Source organism: Dioscorea cayenensis, chromosome 2 (genome assembly GCF_009730915.1).
Source record: "Dioscorea cayenensis subsp. rotundata cultivar TDr96_F1 chromosome 2, TDr96_F1_v2_PseudoChromosome.rev07_lg8_w22 25.fasta, whole genome shotgun sequence".
In the NCBI taxonomy this organism is placed as follows: domain Eukaryota; kingdom Viridiplantae; phylum Streptophyta; class Magnoliopsida; order Dioscoreales; family Dioscoreaceae; genus Dioscorea; species Dioscorea cayenensis.
The window spans coordinates 18,403,922-18,424,628 of record NC_052472.1 but is presented as its reverse complement, the minus strand read 5'-3'; the positions used below and the strand labels follow the sequence as shown (position 1 = coordinate 18,424,628).

Genomic DNA, 20,707 nt, shown 5'->3' with positions numbered 1-20,707 from the left:
TATTTTATATGGGTTGATTTGTCATTTTACTTATTTGTGAACCCATTGGCCAATTTTGGAATAACTTAGGGGGTTATATGAAACTTTCTTTGTTTTTCCCCCTTAGTATGTGTGTATTGCTCGTCATTGAGAATTAAGAGGGTTTTCTTGCTGCTCCGTGGATGTAGGCTTGATTGAAAGCCGAACCACGTTAAATTCCTGTGTTCTTATGCATTTTCATTTTATTTTTTTTGCATATTTCTATTTGTTTTTCCACAACACCTTCAACATTGTAAAGATTTCAACTGGAAACCTACCATCATTTGCTGTGATTGCCCAGGGGTCGAGCAACTAAGCGAAATTTTCACCCCTACATATCCTGGCGCGCAAGTAACCTGCTCAATAAACTGAATCAACTAATGAAGGATTTCCCTGACATCTCCTTCTCCACGATTCCAAGGGAAACGAAGTCTATCGCCGATGAATTGGCCGCCTTTGGGCTTCTCAATCCTGCCTTATCCCTCTTTTTCAAAGGACTTAACCGACCATTCTGGCTTGATGAGCTTTGTGCCAGTTGGCTTGATGGGCTTTGTGCCAGTCACAACCTCTTCTTCTAAATTTTTTTGTGTTGTTTTTTCTCTGTTTTGTAGCTTTCAGCTCTTCTACCAAAAAAAAAAACAAGTACAAGTGACTACATAAACTTGTTGCTACATATAATTTACTAATTCATAACAACATAGGAGAATATTGAGTGTAAGTCTCCTCATCAAACTCAAACATAAACTATTTATTTCCTTAATTTTTGTTTTAATCTAATCAGCGGAAAGTAAAGGATTAACAACAACCCCAAAGAAGAGCAGTGCCCCAGTAACATCCTCTCTAATGACAAACATGAAAGGATGATCTGCAACAAAGTTCACAGGAGGAACATAACACCTTTGTGTAAAAACCAAACCAGTTGCAGCAACAGCCACAGTTCCTTCCTCTTCCACTTCAATTGTAGCCTTGTGATGCACACTGGATATGAACAACTTGTCAGCAGAAGATGAACTCAAAATCATGCCAGAAAAGTCAGCATTTTCACTGAAGGGAAGTTCCAATCCCAAACTCTTCAAAACTTTAGACACCTCAAAACCATATGAGAACTTAAACTTTGGTATCATGAACCGGCCAACTTCTACTCTCCTGAGAGGAATGTGGTTGCTTACAAAGCCTGGTTCATTAGCTATTTTTTCCAGAAAGCGATGAAGGCCAAAAAGATCATCAGGGAGGTATATATACATCGAAAAGCTCTTCGTATTTTGGTGTTTTCGATAAGGAAGACGGAGAACTTGGAAGCCATCAAAGGAGGTGATGAACTGGTCTTCTTTGCTGGTCATGAATGGTGCTTTGATGATGGTGCTATCAAGAAGATGGAATTCTTTTTCTCTTGTTTTAGAAATATCAAACTTGTGTTCCCATAGTCCTTTGAAGTAGAGTGCATTGGCTATGATTAATCTTTGTCATGCTGTTCACTGAGCCATAAGGAAGGAGATCTTTGATCAAACCATTAGTCTCTTTCTCCACCCAACCATTCACCTCCTTTGCCACTTCAAGAGCCTTTTTATTTGAAGTTAAAGCAAATTCACAAAATCAATACATCAACCCATGCTGATATATACCCTTTAAAACCTAGAAATTTCATGCATTCTCAATTTTTTAAAAAAACATTTGTACATAAAAAAAATTAAATATATGAAGATATATATGATTTTCACAAATATATATTAGTGGAAAACATATAATTTAACCATAAATAATAATAATAAGTTTTTTCTGTAACAAAAAATTTAAAATTTTCCTAGCATTTTCAAGTTAAAAAGATGGTAGCTATTTCTCTTCCCAAATGAAAGTTTGAGCTCCCTTCACAATCTTGGCCATTGCTATGTTCACTTTATAATAATAAATTTCATGCTTGCTATTTAGAAATTTGGTTTTTATATGTTTGAGTGGATATTAATTAAAATAATTTTATGCCAAAACTACTTGGTTAAAGTTGTTAGCTATATTAATTTCAAGCTTTTTAGGAGAAATAAAAGATGGCATGAGTTCGAATCCTACATAAAAATAAAAAAAATCAATTTTGTAAAAATTTAAACCCCATGTGGAGCTTAATGGCCCACTATAAAAGTTCGCACCACATTAACTCATCACTATGAATTTGAACTCCATATGGAGTTTAATGGCCCACTATAAAGGTGGCACCGCATTAACTCGTCACTTGAGTTTATCCCTTTTGTCATATATATATAACCCATTAAACACAATTAATAATAATTGAAAATTTTTTTAATTATGTTAATAAAAATATTAAATTTATTTTAAATAAATATCAACAAGCCATAAACTTAATCCTTAATTTTTGACTTTGATGGGTAAATCAAATGCCACTCTCATAATAAAAAAAAATATGAATAAGCCATAAACGTACCGTTTAAACGTACCTTTTCAAGCAGACGAACGATATATCGGTAATCGGGTCTTTATTAGAACTTTTCATAAGTAGTGATGATTCGAATCATGGGTAAGGACACATTTTTTGAAGTGTGATTGTGTATGGGTGGTCCAAACACCATGTATGCGTGGGTCTCGCCCCCACTTGCTTCGTCGAAATTTGTGCATGCCTTTACCTTTCTAAGCGGCTGCTTATCTTTGCAAGTAATGACAAGTAATTTTCTTGTCAACAAAAAAAAATCCTAATAAGTATATTGTGTAAATCCATACTAAGGTCTCAATGGTATGACATAAGAGTGCAAAGAGGAGGATAAGGGTTTGAATTTTTTTCTAACAGTACTGTTTTATATTGTTCATGCACTGTATATTTAGACTCAATACTAATAAATCAATACTATTCAAGGGGGTCTGGGTGTTGGTCCTCTATGAGATAAACAATGGTTTCACCCCTCAAGTGTTGTAAAGTAAAAAACTTTTTCTAAAAATCTGTAAACCACCATAACTGATGTGTAGCTGTCTGTCTGTCTTTAACAATCTCTTAAATATGAAGTGCTTGTAGCCGTAAAATAAAAATAAATAAATATATCCATACTAAATTTTAGGCGTGGCGGGCTCAACCGAAGCAATGATTTTAAGCCTTCTATTTTTGGAAGACCTAGTGTTAAAATTTTAAAACCTCACCGTCTACTTTCTATAGTTAATTTAAGATTTATAATCACGGATAATTTCATATTAATTTTTTATTATAAATATTAAAATTTTTAATTTATTTTTTTTTTTTTTAAACTTTTTATTTTTGAGTTCTTCATTTATGAGTTAAAGGCCATGTTTGGATTGGCTTTTTTAAAGTCCAGAAGTGTTTTTTTATAAGTTAAGTATTTCTAGGTTTTAAAATTCATGTTTGTATTTGCTTTTAGGCAAAAGCTAAAGCTGTTAAAAAAATGTTGAATTTCAGCTTTTTTGAGAAGCTACTCAAGTGGTGCTTCCCAAAAAAGCACTTTAGGGAAGCTATTTTAAGAGTTGTCTAATTACCATTATACACTCAACAAATTCATAAATTAATACACTCACTCCTAACTTTCTTCTCCATCTCTCATCCTGCATCTAATTTTACTTAATAATATTAATATTAATATTAATATTATTAATAATTGCAATAATAATAATAACAGTAATAATAATTGTTATAATTATAATTATAATTATAATAATATCACATTAAGTTATTATTATTATTATCACTAATGTTTTCATCATCATTAATTGAATGTATAATAGTAAATCAATGAAAACAAAATGAATGTCCATTTTAATAATTTACCACCTCTAAAAACCTTTTAGAAAATTCACATCCAAACAACTTCATACATACAAAAGTAATTTTTTATTAACCTATCCAAACATAAAAATATTGAAAAGCACTCAAGGAAGCACTTGTAAAAAAAGTGCTTTTATAAATTAAAACAAAAGCATTTTTTCTACAAGCTAATCCAAACAAGCCCAAAATATGATATTGTTTGGATCAGCTTATAGCTGACCCAAAAGCACTTAACTTATGAGTTAATAAGTGCTTTTGGTGTTTATGTTTATGTTTGAATGAGCTTTTTTGGATAAGCTCAAATTGTGAAATAAGTCCAAATACAGTTTATTTTATAAGCTGCCAAAAACCAGTTTATATAAATAAGTTATTTTTAATAAGCTATTTGGTTAAGTGCATTTACTAAAATACCCTCAAGCAATCCAAAAAATTACATGAGTTGAGAGATGCAGTGCTTTTTGTGTTTGCAAACAAACAAGATCTTCCTAATGCCATGAATGCCGCTGAGATTACGGACAAGCTTGGCCTGCATTCTCTCCGCCAGCGCCACTGGTAATATAACACATTGTCTCTTCATTTTTATTTTCATACCAAAACATGGCACCAAAAACTAATCCATCAATTTGGTGCATCCATGTACATTCAGAGCACTTGTGCCACTTCTGGAGAAGGATTGTATGAGGGCTTGGTCTGGCTTTCAAACAACATTGCAAATAAGGTCTGATTTCAAAGCATTATTAATAATAATAATAATAATAATTTAATAATAATAATAACACATTTAATTATAATAATAACAATAGTGACAAATATTATTTATTTATTAAGTAAGACATGTAAGTAATGTATAATTATTGAGTTATTATCATAATTAAGTAAAAAGGCATTTTAGTAATTTATTGTTATAAAGTACTTTTGAAATAAACATCTAACTTATTCTACAACTACAAAAGTACTTCTGAAACTAATACATCCAAACAAAATAAATATGTATAAGCACTTAACTTATTTTAAAAGTACTTTTTCCAAAAATGCTTCTACAAAATTTAAAAAAAAAACACTTTTTTTAAAAACCAATCCAAATGTCTAGTGATGAGCCTCTATTAGCTTATAGAAATGTTAACAAACATTTCATATGGATTTCCATAACAAATTTAGATAAAATAGAAGTTTTATTTTGAAAATTTTCTTTAGGCTTTAATCACCTTGAACCACCACCATTCGTAAAACAACTAGAGTTCTGCGCTCACAAGCTATAATGCACTCTTTCAGGAGTGACTGCATCTAAGCAGACCTCTTGACTGTTTCTACTCCGCTACCATTTTTACCATTGAGAGAATATTTAACAGCTTTAATTAGTGATCCAAACTGTTTATTTCTTGAAAATGGAACTTATTCCCCATTTGACCTCACCCTATTTTTAGGGTCATATCAACTATTCAGCTCAACCGTTCCCAGTCCTACACAAGACTAACAAACCAATGAAAAGCTTCTATCTCGGCAACGAGAAAAATATGTAATATGAGATATTTTTAGCAACTCTCAACAAAATAAATGATAATAAAGTTAAAATTAATAATGTTATGAAATTGTTCATAATCCAACCGTATTAATCCCAGCGTGAAATGTGTTGATTTAAAAACTCAGAATTCAAGTAATATGATAGTAAAAAATTCTCAGTTTTCAAATGTAAGTTTACAATCCTACAATCTGAACACTGTGTCACTAGACGATCAATTTTTAGGCTCTGCATGCTAACATCTAGTGTATCCCTTAAACTTAGAAACAAGGTGCAAATAATATCCCTGATCAACCCATATACCCAATGACAGCTCGAGCCTGAATAACAGTATTAACCCCACTGCGACATATGTGAGGATTTAAAAACTCCAAGTTCAAATCCTATAAGACACAGTGATAATAAAAAATACTCAGTTGTGAGTATAAGTTTACAGTCCTACAACCCTAACTCTATGTCATCAGGTGAAAACGCACGAGCTAGAGTGATTAGTTTTCGGCCCGTGCACGCTAGCATCTCCTGTATCCCTTAAACTTGGAAACAAGGTGCAAATAATGTCCCTTATCAACCATATACCCAATGACAGCACGAGCCTGAGCAACCCTGCCAGCACGCCTCAATCTCCCAACCAAAGTACTATAAACCGAGAAATTCGGAGTGCATCCTCGCGCATCCATCTCTTTAAGCATCGCACAAGCTTCATCAAACTTCTCGGCAACACAAAGCCCACGAATCATCGAATTATAAGTGAAAACATTCGGCAAATGCCCTCTCACAAGCATTTCATCGAACAACTCCTGTGCTTTCCCAAACTCGCCGGCGACGAGGTACCCATTGATCATCACTGTGTAGCAAACTACATCTGGTTCGCAGTGGTTCTTCTTCATCTCGTCGAAGAAGTGCTCACAAGCTCGTAAATTTCCGGCGCGGCTGAGGCCGTCGATGAGGTTGGTGAAGTGGAGGACACTGGGACGGCAACCGTCTGCTTCCATGTTGTTCAGGAGCTTTGGTTGCGCCTGCGGGATTGTCGCCTTTGCCGAGGACGTGGAGGATGAGGTTGTAGGTGTGGAGGTCGGGAGGGATGCCACGGTGAGCCATCTCGGTAATGAGGTTGTAGAATTCGGTGGGTTTTCCGAGCTTTAGCTTGGCGAACATGAGGATGTTGTAGGTGAGAGTGTCCGGGGAGTGGTCGGCGGCGAGCATTTGCTGGTGAACCCATTCGATCAAACGGAATTGATCGATGGTGAGAAGGGAATGGAGGATGGCGTTGAAAGGAGGACTTGAAAGGCCGGAAATTGAAGTTATTGGAACGGATGAAACGCTCGACGACGTTGCGGGCGAGGCCGGCTTGGCCGCAAGAGCAGATGATGATTTGGAGAGTGTGAGCGGTGATGGGGAGGCCTCTGATGGTCATCTCGTTGAGGAGTTTGAACATGTTCTTGAGCTCGTCGGCGTCGGAGAAGATCTTCATGGTGAGATTGTAGATGTGGGTGGGGTGGGAGTAGTGGGGTTGATCGGAAGCCCAAGCGAAGAATTTGAAGGCGAGTTTGGCGGATCGGGATTTGTTGGCGGTGGTCATGGAGGAGTGGATGCGGCGGAGGACGAGGTGAACGAGGGCGGCGGTGAGATTTGGATGGAGATCGTTGAGGGCGGTGCGGGCTTCGAAGCCGAGACCGTCTTGTTTGAGGATGGAGATGATTTGATCGGCATCGGAGAGGAGGGATTGACGGCGACGGGAGGAGGGGTGGGGATCGTCTTCGTCTTCGTCTTCGTCTTCTTCGGTGGGAGGTGGGGGACGGTGGCCGGAGGAGGAGAGGAGACGGCGCCGGCGAGGTGTGAGGATGGATCGAGGAGAGAAGCGGAGAAGAAGCATGGGTTTGGTTCGGGTGGGTTTTGGGGAATCTTGGAACGCTGGAGTTGGGTTTGGGTTTGGTTTGTAGAGGGTTGACGTTTGACCTTTTTGAACTTAATATCAACAAAGCAGGGCTTAAAAATCCGTGGGCAATTATTTGGTTAATTTAGTGGGAAGAAATGAATGTATTTTCAATTCCGTTTCTTTGTCATTATCTTTCAGTGCTTCTTAAAATTTACCATATGTTTCTTTTATTGATGGATCCAGTTCCTATTACGAAGAGGCAAAAACTCGAGGAGCCTTCTGCTGCAGTTACTATAGTTAGATGTTATATCTTATTCTCAGGGCCAAAGCGAAAAGCGCAACCCTGTTGATAACTACGATCATGCCACCGACTAGTTCTTTCTACCTTTTGTTACTCTTTTGCTAAGTAAGAGGCCTTTTTCTAACAGTTTTCACCCGCTCTTTCCTCGGCTTAGGTTTTTTCACTTTTTTGTCTTCTTCTATCTTCAGGCCACGATTCGTGGTGTTGTTTCTATTTTGTCTGTATTACATTTTAATGGACGCCGCAATGGTTTTATTTTGTTCTTGTTGTTTACTGTTGTTTGCTTTGTCTTGTGTGTTGTTGATTTGTACTATGTCGTTTTTCTTTAATGCATTTGTGGTTTAACGATTTTATATATAAAAAAAAAAATTCTGTACAAAATTTAAAGTTATGTTAACTATATTTGATCCATAAATTGATTCTTAGCAAAATTATGATTATTGATTTTTGTGAAATATAAATTCAGATAAATCTATTTTTTTTATTTACTAAACAAAATTATCCAAATTATTTATTTGAAAAAAAATGATAGAAAGCAACTTTTACGGTGCATATTAAAAAAAAAAAGAAAAAATTGACAAAATAAAATAGGAAATGATAAAGATTGGGCAAATCATATAATCTCTGTGGATGCAAAAATAGTTTGCTTGAGAATGCTTGGCCAACCTTTGGATAAATTTGAACGCTTACCCCTTTAACACGTCTTTATAAAATATATAACACTGCATAATAGATCTAGAGATCTAAGAGAGTTTTCACTTTTCACTCAAATTAATCAACAGATCTGAATTTATTTCATGATTTATGTACAGACTTAATCGCTGAACACTACAAGAAAAAATGGTATTTGCGACACATATATTTGCGACACATAAATGTGTCGCAGATTTGCGACACAAATTGCAACCATTTGTGACAAAAAAATAAAACGTTGCAAATTCAACCAAATTACGTCGCAAAAAAATGACCATGCAAAAATGTCGCCAATTTTGTCGCAAAAGTTTTGTACCTACCATGTAATGGTTTAAGACACAGGTTGCGACACCGGTTGCAACACATTATTTGCAACGATCTATTGGTGTCGCAAACGTTATCGCAAATGTTGACACTTAGCATGCAATTGGTTTGCGACATAAATTGCGACACATTATTTGCAACGATTTTTTGGCATCGCAAACTGTGTCGCCAAATTTGTCGCATATGAAATTGGTTTGCGACACATCAGTTGCAACGATAAATTATTGTCGCAAAATGCGTCGCAAATTTTAAAAATAAAAAAAATATTTCTCCCATTCAAAAAGGTAAGTTTTGGTTTATGGGAAAATGCAAGAGAAGTCCTCCAAGCCCTTAACCTTTACTCTTCTTCATTTTCTTCACAAGTTTTTAGATTTCTTGAGGTATTAGAGCCTCCAAAACCTTATTCTTGGTGATTTAAGTTGGTATGTCTCTCTATCTCTCTATCTCTTTCTCTTTCTCTCTCCTCCCCTTTCTCTTTTGAATTTGCTTTTAGGGTTTCATTTAGTGTATATAGTAAATTTGTGATGATTTGAGTTATGAATGTTCTATTAATCAACTTATGTTATATATTATTGTTTCAAATTAGTGATGATTATAGTATTACTGTTTTAGTTTGGATCATTTGTCGATTTTACAAGAGTTGGAAAACTGGGCTGAAGTTTGCTGACGGTTTTTTGCAATATTTTTGCGACAAGATCGCTTTTTTGTGTCACAAAATTCACAGAAAATGTGTCGCAAAAATTTTTCTGCTCGCATATTACCCTACTTAGTTATATTTGAAAAAAATATTTTTTTGATTTCAGGAACAATGTCTTTAAGAGAATCAAGGAAATGGATGTATAACAAGAATTTGCCCGGTTATGGTTCCCTAAATGATGAATTTATTGCAGGGTGTAATCGAATTCATTAAATATGCAAGTTCACAACTCGAGCAAATGGATGGGTCGTTAATAAGGTGCCCATGTAAGAAGTGTGATAATTTGAAATTTTTTAGCCCGGATGAAGTGATGCTTCACCTTTGTCGCAAAGGATTCATGCACCAATTATTTCAACTCGGACATGTCATGGAGAGAAAATGTGGCATGAAGAAGAACAATTTGTGGTTAATCAATTGCCACAACAAACTAATTGGTGGGATCAAGGATTTAGAAATTTTTGAAGACACGAGTTGTAGCTTTGCTGCACATTCGGACTTTGATGATGATGCTAGTAATTATTGTCATGAAAATCCATCTCTACTGCATGATGAAGCTGGCCCCAAGTATACAAGAACCACGTGAAGATGCAAAAACCATATGTTGATGAGGTAGTTCGTAGTCCTCAATGTGATGATACAACAGATTTGTGTGACAATTTCATTGGTTTGCTAAAAGATGTTGATAAACCTCTATATGATGGATGTGAAACTTATACGCAGTTATCTCTGGTTGCTAAAATGCTAAGCATGAAGTTTGAATACAACCAATCTGTGAATCACTTTAATGAGAATGCTAGAGTGTTTAAGAACTCACTGCCTCGTGAAAACACATTGCCTGAGGATTTTTATGGTTATAAAAGGTTACTACGTGACTTGGGTATGCCTGTGGTAAAAATTGATGCTTGTAGAGATGGATGCATGTTGTTTTGGAAAAGTGATGAACATGAGCAATTTTGTAAGTTTTGTAAGTTGCCAAGGTATAAGCAAAGGGAAGGGACACTTAATAACCCTATGCATAAAAGGGTTGCATATGCTATAGTGAGGTATTTGCCATTAACTCCAAGGTTGCAGAGGTTATATGCTTCAAAGGTAACGGCACCGCATATGACATGGCATGCTACTCATGAAACAAATCAAGGGGTCATGTGTCATCCTTCCGATGCGGAGGCATGGAAACATTTTTGATAGAACTCATCCCCTATTTGCTTCGAACCTTGTAACATTCGGTTAGGCCTTTGTGCTCGATGGGTTTTTCCCTCACGATCAATATGGGCAAGCTTATTCATGTTGGCCGCTTATTACTACACCTTACAATCTTCCTCCGTGGATGTGCATGAAGAACCCTTATATGTTTTTTTATCTTTTAATCTGTCCCGGGGCCTAAAAAAATCCGAAGAAGAATATAGATGTCTTTTTTACGCCTCTTGATTGAGGAGTTGAAGCATTTGTGGGAGGTTGGTGTTGAAACTTGTGATATCAACTTAGGTAAAAAGTTTAACATGAGAGCTGCACTTTTGTGGACCATTAATGATTTTCCTGCTTATGGAATGCTTTCTGGATGGAGTACCTCTGGTTTGCTTGGGTGCCCGATATGCATGGAGAAGTCTAAAGCTTTCTATCTACATCATGGTAAAAAAGTCAGCTACTTCGATTGTCACAGGCAATTTTTACCAATGAATCATTCATATAGAAGGGATAAGTCAGCTTTCATTCGAGGTAGAGCAGAGATGAGTCGTCCACCTCCAAGATTGACAGGAGATGAGATTTGGAACCGTGTCACAATATAAAACTGTCATTGAGGATTCTCGAGGTAAGACCCTTCACTATGGCAACAATCACAAATGGAATAAAAAAAGAATTTTTTGGGAATTACCATATTGGAGGGCTAACATGATTCGACACAATCTTAATGTTATGCACATTGAAAAAAATGTGTTTGATAATATCATGGACACAATATTTGATGTACCTGGAAAAACTAAGGATAATTTGAATGCACGGAAAGATCTTCATATTCTCTGTGATCGTCCTGAACTTGATGTTCCTATTGACAATACAGTGCCTCGTAAGCCAAAGGCAAAGTACACATTGACTGAAGTGACTTTGCTCTTTCAGATCATATGCTCTGCACTGCTTGATTTGCAAAAGCTTGAGGAATTGGAGAAAAATGTGGCTATATTGTTATGCAACTTGGAAAAAAATTTTCCTCCAGCGTTCTTTGATTCCATGGAACATCTACTTATTCACTTGCCATATGAGGCTATAATTGGGGGCCCTGTTCAATATAGATGGATGTATCCTTTTGAAAGGTAATATTTTTCTCATATTTTCTAGAGTTAATGTATGTGTTATGTTATCAATTTAATTATTCAAGCTCATAGATTAATTCAAATTATATATATACACATATATTAGGTTCCTTCATGGTCTAAAGAAAAAAGTGAAGAATAAAGCTCATGTGGAAGGTTCAATATGTGAAGCTTACATTGTTGAAGAGATGTCATTCTTTGCAAACCATTTCTTTGAAAAAGATGTTCCACCTTACAAGAGAATGAGAGTTGGAAGAAATGAAGAGGGTGTCGATAGGAACATTCTACCTTGCTCTATCTTCAACTATCCAATTCGAGGTCAAGGCCGAATGACAGAAAGATGGCTATCTCAAGAAGAGTTACATGCAGCACATACATACATATTACAAAATTGTGAAGAAGCTCAACCAATTTACCAGTATGTTTAGTATCATATGTGACTTTATGAGTTCAAATGAATATGCATGTTAATTAAATATCATAACTAATACTGTTTTTTATTTTGTAGGATGTTTGTCACACACCTTCAACACTTAGATGCCACACTCATTGAAAAAATGGTTGATCTACATTTTACCGAATGGTTTATTGGTTATGTGAGTTTCTTAGATATATTTTTCTTATTGCATACTTCCTTATTCAATAACGAAATATATTGATATTCTTAACTTTGACTAATTTTGGTAGTATCACTTTAGGTTCAAAACCCAGATAATCAAGTTACTGATCAATTGTTGCTGACTCTTGCATGGGGTCCAGCTGGTCAAGTCAAAACTTGGTCAGGTTGCTTTATAAATGGTTATAACTTCCACACTCTTGGACATGGTGAAAATAAGTCAACTATGAATAGTGGTGTATGCGTCCAAAGTTCTAGTGGTGATTTTTATGGCTTATTGGAAGAAATAATTCAGCTGGAGTTTCCAAGTAGCACACCAAAATTTGTTGTAGGTCTGGTTGCTTTCAATACAAAGCGCAATATCTATGTGTATTGACATAGATATATTTTTTTTGTAGGTCTGGTTGCTTTCAAGATATACCAACAATACAGAAAAATGTTGTTAAAACATATTAATAATTGTAAAAAAAAAAAAGAATTGTTTGATTAAAAGAAATTAGTTGTTAAAATAAAGAAAAATGTTGAAGAGTTTGAAGTACTAGTGGTTTTATATAATCTTTATATAAAACAAAACTGATTGATATTTCCACTCAATTGGGTTTTGAGCTTAATGTCATGATGATATCACTAGCATCAATATTAGTCAAACACTTTGTTTATTTATATATATTTATAACTGAAAAAAAAGACTTTTCATGGTAATGTTGTATATTTTTGTTAACTTTTTTTTCTTTTTTGTTTGAAAATTGGTTATCTGCATTGTGTTCATATTGCTTCATTAGTTTATTGAAAATAATAGTAGTGGCATCTTTTCAAACAATCTTGCATTGTGTTCATATTGTTTATCTTTTATTATTGAAAACAATGGGAAATGATATGAGCAATAATTATATTAATCAAGGTCTGTTGCATGGTAAAGCGGTACTACTTTCCCAAGTTCCTGTATATATTATCTTCATTTGGACTAGATTATGTTTATTTATAGGGAAATGGGACGAAAGCGTGTTGCATCATATTTTCATTCTAATTCTAAGCAAAATACTTCTCCGACTCCATCTTCTCGTCCATCTACTGGGAAAGTACCTTTAAATCCTCGGCGAACTACGAGCTTAGGATCTCATTCTTCAGCTACTCATGGGCGTACAGGTTCTCGAGGCTCCTCGCAACATGTTGATACACGAGCCTATATTCCAAAATATGTCCCACCTCCCAAACAATGAGGTCCCACCCCATCGACGAGGCCCCCGATGATGTTCAAATGAATCTCAAGATGATTCCCGACTCGAAACGGATGAATCCCTCGAGGAGGGTACAGAGGCACATGATGGTGGCACGATGCGTAAAAACTTTCATCATCCCGTCAAGCCTACAAAGAAGATTACTTATTTATTATTTTTATTATTATATAGGCTTTATTGATATATTTAAACCTTATAATTTTTTTCTTTTTTGTAGTAAGAAATCGTGCTTGATATCTTGAAAAAGAATTATAAAGAAGTACTACACCGCACCTTGGAACACATGGAAAGAAGTGTCCAATGATGGCTACCTATGTTATTGGCAACAGTTTCAGGTATATCTTTTTTTAAGTATTTTTTAATTAGTTTTTTTTAATTTATTAATTTCTTATCAGTTTAATTATCTATTGTAGTCCCATTTTACTTGGCAACCGCATGATGTTCGAGAAGTGGAAAAAATGTTTAACAAGAAGGCTACTGAGTGGTTGTGGAGAAATCTAGGTCGTGCTCTGGGAGAAGCGAAAAAGACCAGTAATGGATTAGGCACAATGTCCGGGAGCAGCTTGTTATTGATTTGGAATGATGCAAAAATATAAAAAAATACTGTGAGAAGAATAAAAAAAGAGCCGGCAGTCAAAAACTGAGGGATCTACAACAATTTATCATGGTGGTTCCATCTCTATGATTGAACATAGAGATAGACTAGTAAGTTTTTTTATTAAAAAAATTTTTGCTCGAGAATTTTTCATTTTTTTGCTCTCTATGATTGAACATAGAGATAGACTAGAATGATAATAATATGATATATATTTCCTCGCTATTCTGTTTCCTGAATTGATGCCTTGATGAATTAATTCTTTAGCATGTTTAATTAGAAGTTTCATTGAATGCATTATGAAGTATAAACAAAGAAGTAGGTGCTCAAAACAGTGCATGGTTTAGCAAAACAAATAATTCAGCAATCTATTAACTGTTTGATTTAATGTATGACTCTTGTCCCATGTTGCTCACATTAAGACCGTACAAAAAAAAACATGTTCTATCATTATTTAGCTCTCTTAAAGTCCAAACAAACAACAAGAGTTGTTGCCTAATGCTTTCCATTCCTGTGTCTTTTTTTATTTATTTATTTATTTTTATTTTTTTGGGATTGTTAATTATGTGAAAGATATTTTTTTGATTCTGAAAGACAATGTGAGCTTAAAAGTTGATGCATGATGAGTGGGATATGAGTCATAAGTGTGGCTCTTTTTTTGGTATTTTTTGTTTTTCTCTTGGTAGGGACCATATGAGCTCATTGTGCATCTCCTCCTAGCCTTTTCTAAAGCACAAGTAAGAGCACATAAGATCAAAACTAGTGCCTGTAGGGAATTGTCCCTAAGCTATAATTCCTATAAATGAAACACTAAAACTAAAAATTAAAAGATAGAGAGAATGGAATGAATTCTTTGCCACTAGACATTGAGTACTAAAAATTAGATAGAGAGAATGGAATGAGTGAGTGAGTGAGTGAGTGAGTGAGAGAGAGAGAGAGAGAGAGAGAGAGAGAGAGAGAGAGTTGAAATTGAGTGCATGAATGAATTGAGAGGTTCCAAATGCTCATGTGATAGCGTATGCAAGGATTTTAATTATTTTTATTAAAAAAACTAATTTTTATTATATATATACTGTTTGATAGAAAAAAATTGAAAGGGTGCACATGATAATGAATTTAAAAATTTTTTTCATTTAGATGGAACCACCATGGTGTCCCTTGGTTTCACAATTTTTGCTCAATAAATTTTCATTTTTTTCTTAATATATACATTTAAAATTTTTCTACTAGCTAACTATTTACACATGTATATATATATATATATATTTTAGGAAGCCAAATTAGGCCGCAAGGTATCCATGGTGGAAGCTTTTAAAGAAGTTTATCAAAAGGATGATGGGAGTTGGAATGAGCAGGGGGCCCAATTAGCACATGTATGTGTAAAATTAAATTTTATTCTTAATTACTTAATACTTTGTTTATCATAACATATAAATAATGACTAACTTTATATTATGTAGGAGAAATTTGTCAAAGCTCGCCATGACGTATTGGCTAGAGAAGGCCAGAGGGTACAAATTGATGATGATAAACTATGGTGGGACATATTCGGCGTTGCAAAAAATCGATGTTATAGCATAGGAAACCTTGTTGAGGAGGTAGCTTCTGATTATTCTCATTTGCAATCGCAGCAGTCTACTTTGTGAACTCAACAATCTATGCCTTCTATGCCTCCAGAGGTTATGAGTAAGTTGGAATTTTTAGAGAAAGCATACGAGGAGCAGAAGCAGCAGAACCAATACATCATTTCTCTATTAGAATCTCGAGGTATTCAGGTAAACTTTGAGAAAAACTCCTCGTACTTTCTCATGCTCCCCGCCAGACCGGAGAGTCTGCTTCCCATGCCCCTCACACTTCGAGAGGATGTTGAATAGACCTCACCTATCGATGATATTGCAACAAAATGAATGTGGTGTTTTTGGATTATTACATTAGATACTTGGATTATTACATTTTTGGACTATTACATTTTTGTATTTGTTTGTTGTATTAGATGTTTGAACTATTATATTTTTGTAATGCATTGTTATTCTACGATGAATGGTTATTTTTGAAAAAAATATTATAAAAGTTATTGTTCAGGATTGTAAATTAGGCTTTAAAACAGGTTTGTGAAATAATTAAAAAATTATTATAAATAATCATGGTTATGAATAATTAATTTGCGACATAATTTGCGATAATAAAAATTGTGTCGCATAATATTTCACTGAGATGCAACACAATTTGCAACAATCGAAAATGTGTCTCAAATTTTGTTGCAAAACATCGCACATATTTGCAACACAATTTATGACACAAAAAAAGTTTTTATGACAAACAAAAATGAGTAACAAAAATTTGTTGTAAAAAGACTCAATATTTACAACACAATTTGCGACGCGTAAAGTTTTGTGACAATTAAAATAAGTCGCAAAGAATGTTGCAAAAAGTCTCAAATAATTGCAACATTTATTGCGACACAGAAATTGTGTTGCAATAAATTGTCGCATATCATTGCAAATTGAATGGCAAATATTGTTTCAGAAGATCCATGAATTGAGATGAAATTTGCAACGTTTTCATTTTATGTCGCAAATATTTGCGACATCTGAAACGCGACACATTTAATTTTGTCGCAGATTATGTTGCAAATTGCGATCTGCGACACATTTTTGATCTTTTGTGTCGCAAAAATGTGTCGCAAATTGCGTTTTTTGTTGTAATGGAATTTTACTCACATATCAATCAACTCTGCTGAAATATAGCTAATCATACTATGCATTCAAGCATCAAATAGCAAGCAAACATCCAGAAAGGCATCAATAAATTAGCTAAACAACAATTCATCCACAGTTACCAACAATCAAGGAAAATAACGATTCACCAATCCAAATCAACTGTTGTGTATGGCTCATATAGTAAACTAACAGATGCGGGAACGAAGTGGAGTGGAGTGACAACATCTGTCCTATTGGGTGAGCATCGGTTTGATCGGTTGGGGTAATTTGTATCTGGTTAGGATTATGATTTAGTAATTTTATAAATTGTATCCTGATAGGTTTAGGATCTAGATAAGTTTAGGATCAAGATAGGGTTAGGATCCGGATTAGATTTCTATCTGGATATGCATAGGTTTTACCTATAAATTCATGTAACCCTCGTCTTTTGTCAGTGAGACGAAATAAATGAATAAGAGGAATACCGCTGCTCCACTCCCAAGGACGTAAGCACATTGCCGAACCTCGTAAATCTTGTGTGTTTGTGATTGTCTTATTGCTCTCTTAATTTCTCTTGCGGATCCTCTATTTTTCTAACATCAACAATAACGTACAAACCACTTTAGAAGATAGAGAACTCCATAAGAAATCCCCTCTAATGAGAGTACTCCTTTCCCAACTGAAAGCTATGCCACAACTATTTCCAAGATTCCATACGTTCCTCCTTCCGGATCATTCTTTCTTTTATATCATTTCTTCCGCGAATCATTACGCCTTAACGATATCCTTTTATACGTGATTCGTCTACCTATGCCTCGAGGACACATGTCCTTTATGATTGGATGCTACATTTATTAGCAGTTCAAACTCTGCCACATGTCTATCATTAATCTCATCATCTTCTTTTACACGAGAATGGAGTGCTTCCTTCGAAGATGATCTGCCTAGTATCCCTCCTTTGACCGGGTAATGTCCTTCATCAATACATAGTTGTCTTCACCCTTATAAACTTCATCTCCAGGGCCACCTTTTAACTGGGTAATAAAACCATATTTCTCAGCAACTCTGAATGGAAAAAATATAAAACAATGTATTAGTGCAAGCGCACTATAATTGGCATGATTTGACACATAGTCAAGGTGACATGGCATAATTGATGACATGCCAAAGCATGGTGATATGGCATGGTGACATGGCAAGGAGTCTTGACTTGGAGGAAAATATCTTGAAGATCTTGGTGGAGTTATTTTTGGTAATGTATTCAACTTGAAGACAAGATCATATCAAGACCATATTTAGGTGATTTGATTGAAGACTAAATATGGATGGAGCTTAATTGAAGAAATACCTATCAATGGTATGATTGAAGAACTATTAATGGTATGATTTGAAGATACTTTAATGAGGATGATTAAGAACTATTAAAGGCAAGATTTGAAGACATGTCTATTGTTGGCATGATTTAATTGATTGATTGAAGATCTTTCTTGGGAAATTTTAAAGGCCAAACTTGGGTGAATTGAAGATCAAGTTTGGTAAGTTTCATGAAGATGCACAAGGACGTGCGCCCCTTGCGAGAGGACTGTGTGATGAGAAACTGAGGAGTTAGGCTAGTTGCCGGCAGTCGGGATCGGGAAATTTGGCTTCACCGACTCGGACTAAGCATGATCGGGAGGTTGATGGGTCTTGAGGTCGTTTGCAACGTAACCAGAACTCAGTCAAGTCAGCAGTCAGGGCCATGTTGCAACTTATGTTACAACAGGAGTTTCAACAGCTAATTTCGGAAGGTTTTTAAATTAGTAGCCGCGGAGATTCTAAAAGAGATATGTGCTATATTTGGGGCGTTGAGGCGTCTATATAAGCAACCTTGCTCGAAGATTGTGTGTGTCACTTGTGGAGGAGAGAGGGTGAGCAGTAGACAATCCAGAGAGGGGTAGTGATCTTTATTGTTTGAGAGTGTGAGTGATAAGTGTTTGTACTCATGTATTTTCACCTCTTTTAGTGGATTGTTTATCTCCGGACTTGGTCCCTCCAGACATAGGCGAGTGGACGCTGAACTGGGTTACCAACATTGTGTGTTTTTTTTTTCTTTGTTAGTTTGTGTGAGATTTCTATGAGTGCTTGAGTGTTCTCTAAAACCCACAAACCACACCGGCGGAACTAACACAATGTTTAATACTTATGAGTAAAATTTTAAAAAAAATAAATAAATCATATTTATTAAAATAAAAGAGAATTATAAATTATTAAAAACAAGAGAAAAAATGCAATAATAAATTAGTTAGAGGAAGACATTCTGTAAAATTCTGAAAGTAGATTAAAGCAGCATCTCTTCCTAAAGGATGACACAAACTAAGTATAACTTCAAGATTAACCAAAACCCAAATTAGTCATTAACCCCAAAAGCTCAAAACTTATCTTTACAAAACTAACCCAAATCCGTCTATAGACACCCAAATTAATAAGGAACATATATAACCAACTTTGAAAATGGCCTTAGTTTGCAAAAGAGAAGTAAGCTTGAAATACAATCATTTACCTCCATCTAAATAAAATGTGCCACATTTCTTTGAGCAAGTTATGATGATTAAGTGTCTAAAAGCCTCACAAATCACCAAGGGATCTGGGGAGTTGTGAGAGCCAGAGTAGGAAACCAAAATGGTTCTATATGCGTATAGTAAGAGAACATAGGAGAAAGAAAAAATTTCAATCGCCGTGTGGCAAAATACACAAGTGGCGGTGAAGAGTTTCTTGCGTCTCCTTGACTCGAGGTTCTCAAGTATGAGGATTTTTTTTGTCTAGGTAAAGATATTTATTTTCTGGAGGTATAACCCTTCCAAAATGTGGAGTCATCTAACAGCCGAGTGCCGCCATCATGGAAAAAACCATAGAAAGATTTAGAAAGCCTTCACTAGGAATTAGCCTTCATAGTTTGGTGTCCTTATTATTAGTAGGAGGCTCTAAAGTTATCAAAAATACATTAAGGAGGGGATCAACAATGGACAATGTAGAGAGAAAAATGGGGAGCAAATCTCTAATGGTACCGATTGGATGATGAGCAAACCTGAAAGCCTCAGACCAAAGGTATATTGGCAAACACCCATTAACCCAGCGATCGAACCGAAAAGAGGATAGAGGCACCATCTTTGATGATAGGAATAACAAGTCCTGACAGCAAGACAACTCTAGATTCAATTCCAAGAAGACTTTCTTGTAGACTAGTGATACAACAAATTCTATTTGAACTATTTTGAAAGTAGTTGTATTAATTAACTTGAAACCCACACCAATTATCACTGGATGCAATCTTCTACCGGTATTTACTAAGAAACGCGTTGAAATACACAAGATTCAGGATGCCCCAACTTCCTTACTCCCTAGCTAGCTTTGCAAATGTAATTTTAGCTTACCAACCAACACCTAAGCTCATCAATGTTAGGAAGAAAAAAAAGTCTCTTGATGTAGATTCAATTGATAGATTTAGAAATCCAAATAAAGAGTTTAAAAATGAATAACCAATAAAAAAAAATGTATATCTAGTAAAATAGAATAGATGTTCAATTTGTGTAAACATCTTAACTATTCACTTGTCATATTTATTAAAAAATAAATACAAAATGAATATGAAAATTAAATTAATAAAGTAAATCTTCCTAAAAAGACTTGGATTTCTACAAAATTTTAAGACTTGAATTTCTAGATCTGATCACACAAAAATGAGTTTATTCTCTAGTTTATCCGAGGATGAGTGCCCCTGAGTTTTTTATTTTTAGTTTTTCACAAATGATGACAAACACCTTAAATGTCTTCAAGGGATAGACATGATAAAAATACACCAATTACGATGACTTATCGATCCTCTAAAACACTTATTAACTCAGGACAATAAAAATCTAAAAAAAAAAACATTTAACTCAGGTGGGACACGAAAATCTGTCATGTATATGTGCAGAAGATTAATGAAAATCTTCTATGTATATGTTAAAAAAATAAACTAATAAATACCCCTACTACATACATACAATGCTAGAGGGGAAAAAATATGATTCT

At 34.9% G+C, this 20,707-nt stretch overlaps 1 protein-coding gene and 1 pseudogene across 1 annotated transcript; both read right to left on the bottom strand.

Annotated features, from left to right (window-relative positions):
- Positions 1-672: 672 nt before the first annotated feature.
- Positions 673-4,367, bottom strand: LOC120273731 (annotated as a pseudogene).
- A 1,072-nt stretch (positions 4,368-5,439) lies between these two features.
- LOC120269175 (pentatricopeptide repeat-containing protein At1g55630-like) lies at positions 5,440-7,243 on the bottom strand. The gene is given in 3 exon segments (XM_039276505.1): positions 5,440-6,316; positions 6,318-6,581; positions 6,583-7,243. Coding segments are annotated over 3 exon segments (1,362 nt in total). The 5' UTR covers positions 7,183-7,243; the 3' UTR covers positions 5,440-5,818.
- Positions 7,244-20,707: the final 13,464 nt, after the last annotated feature.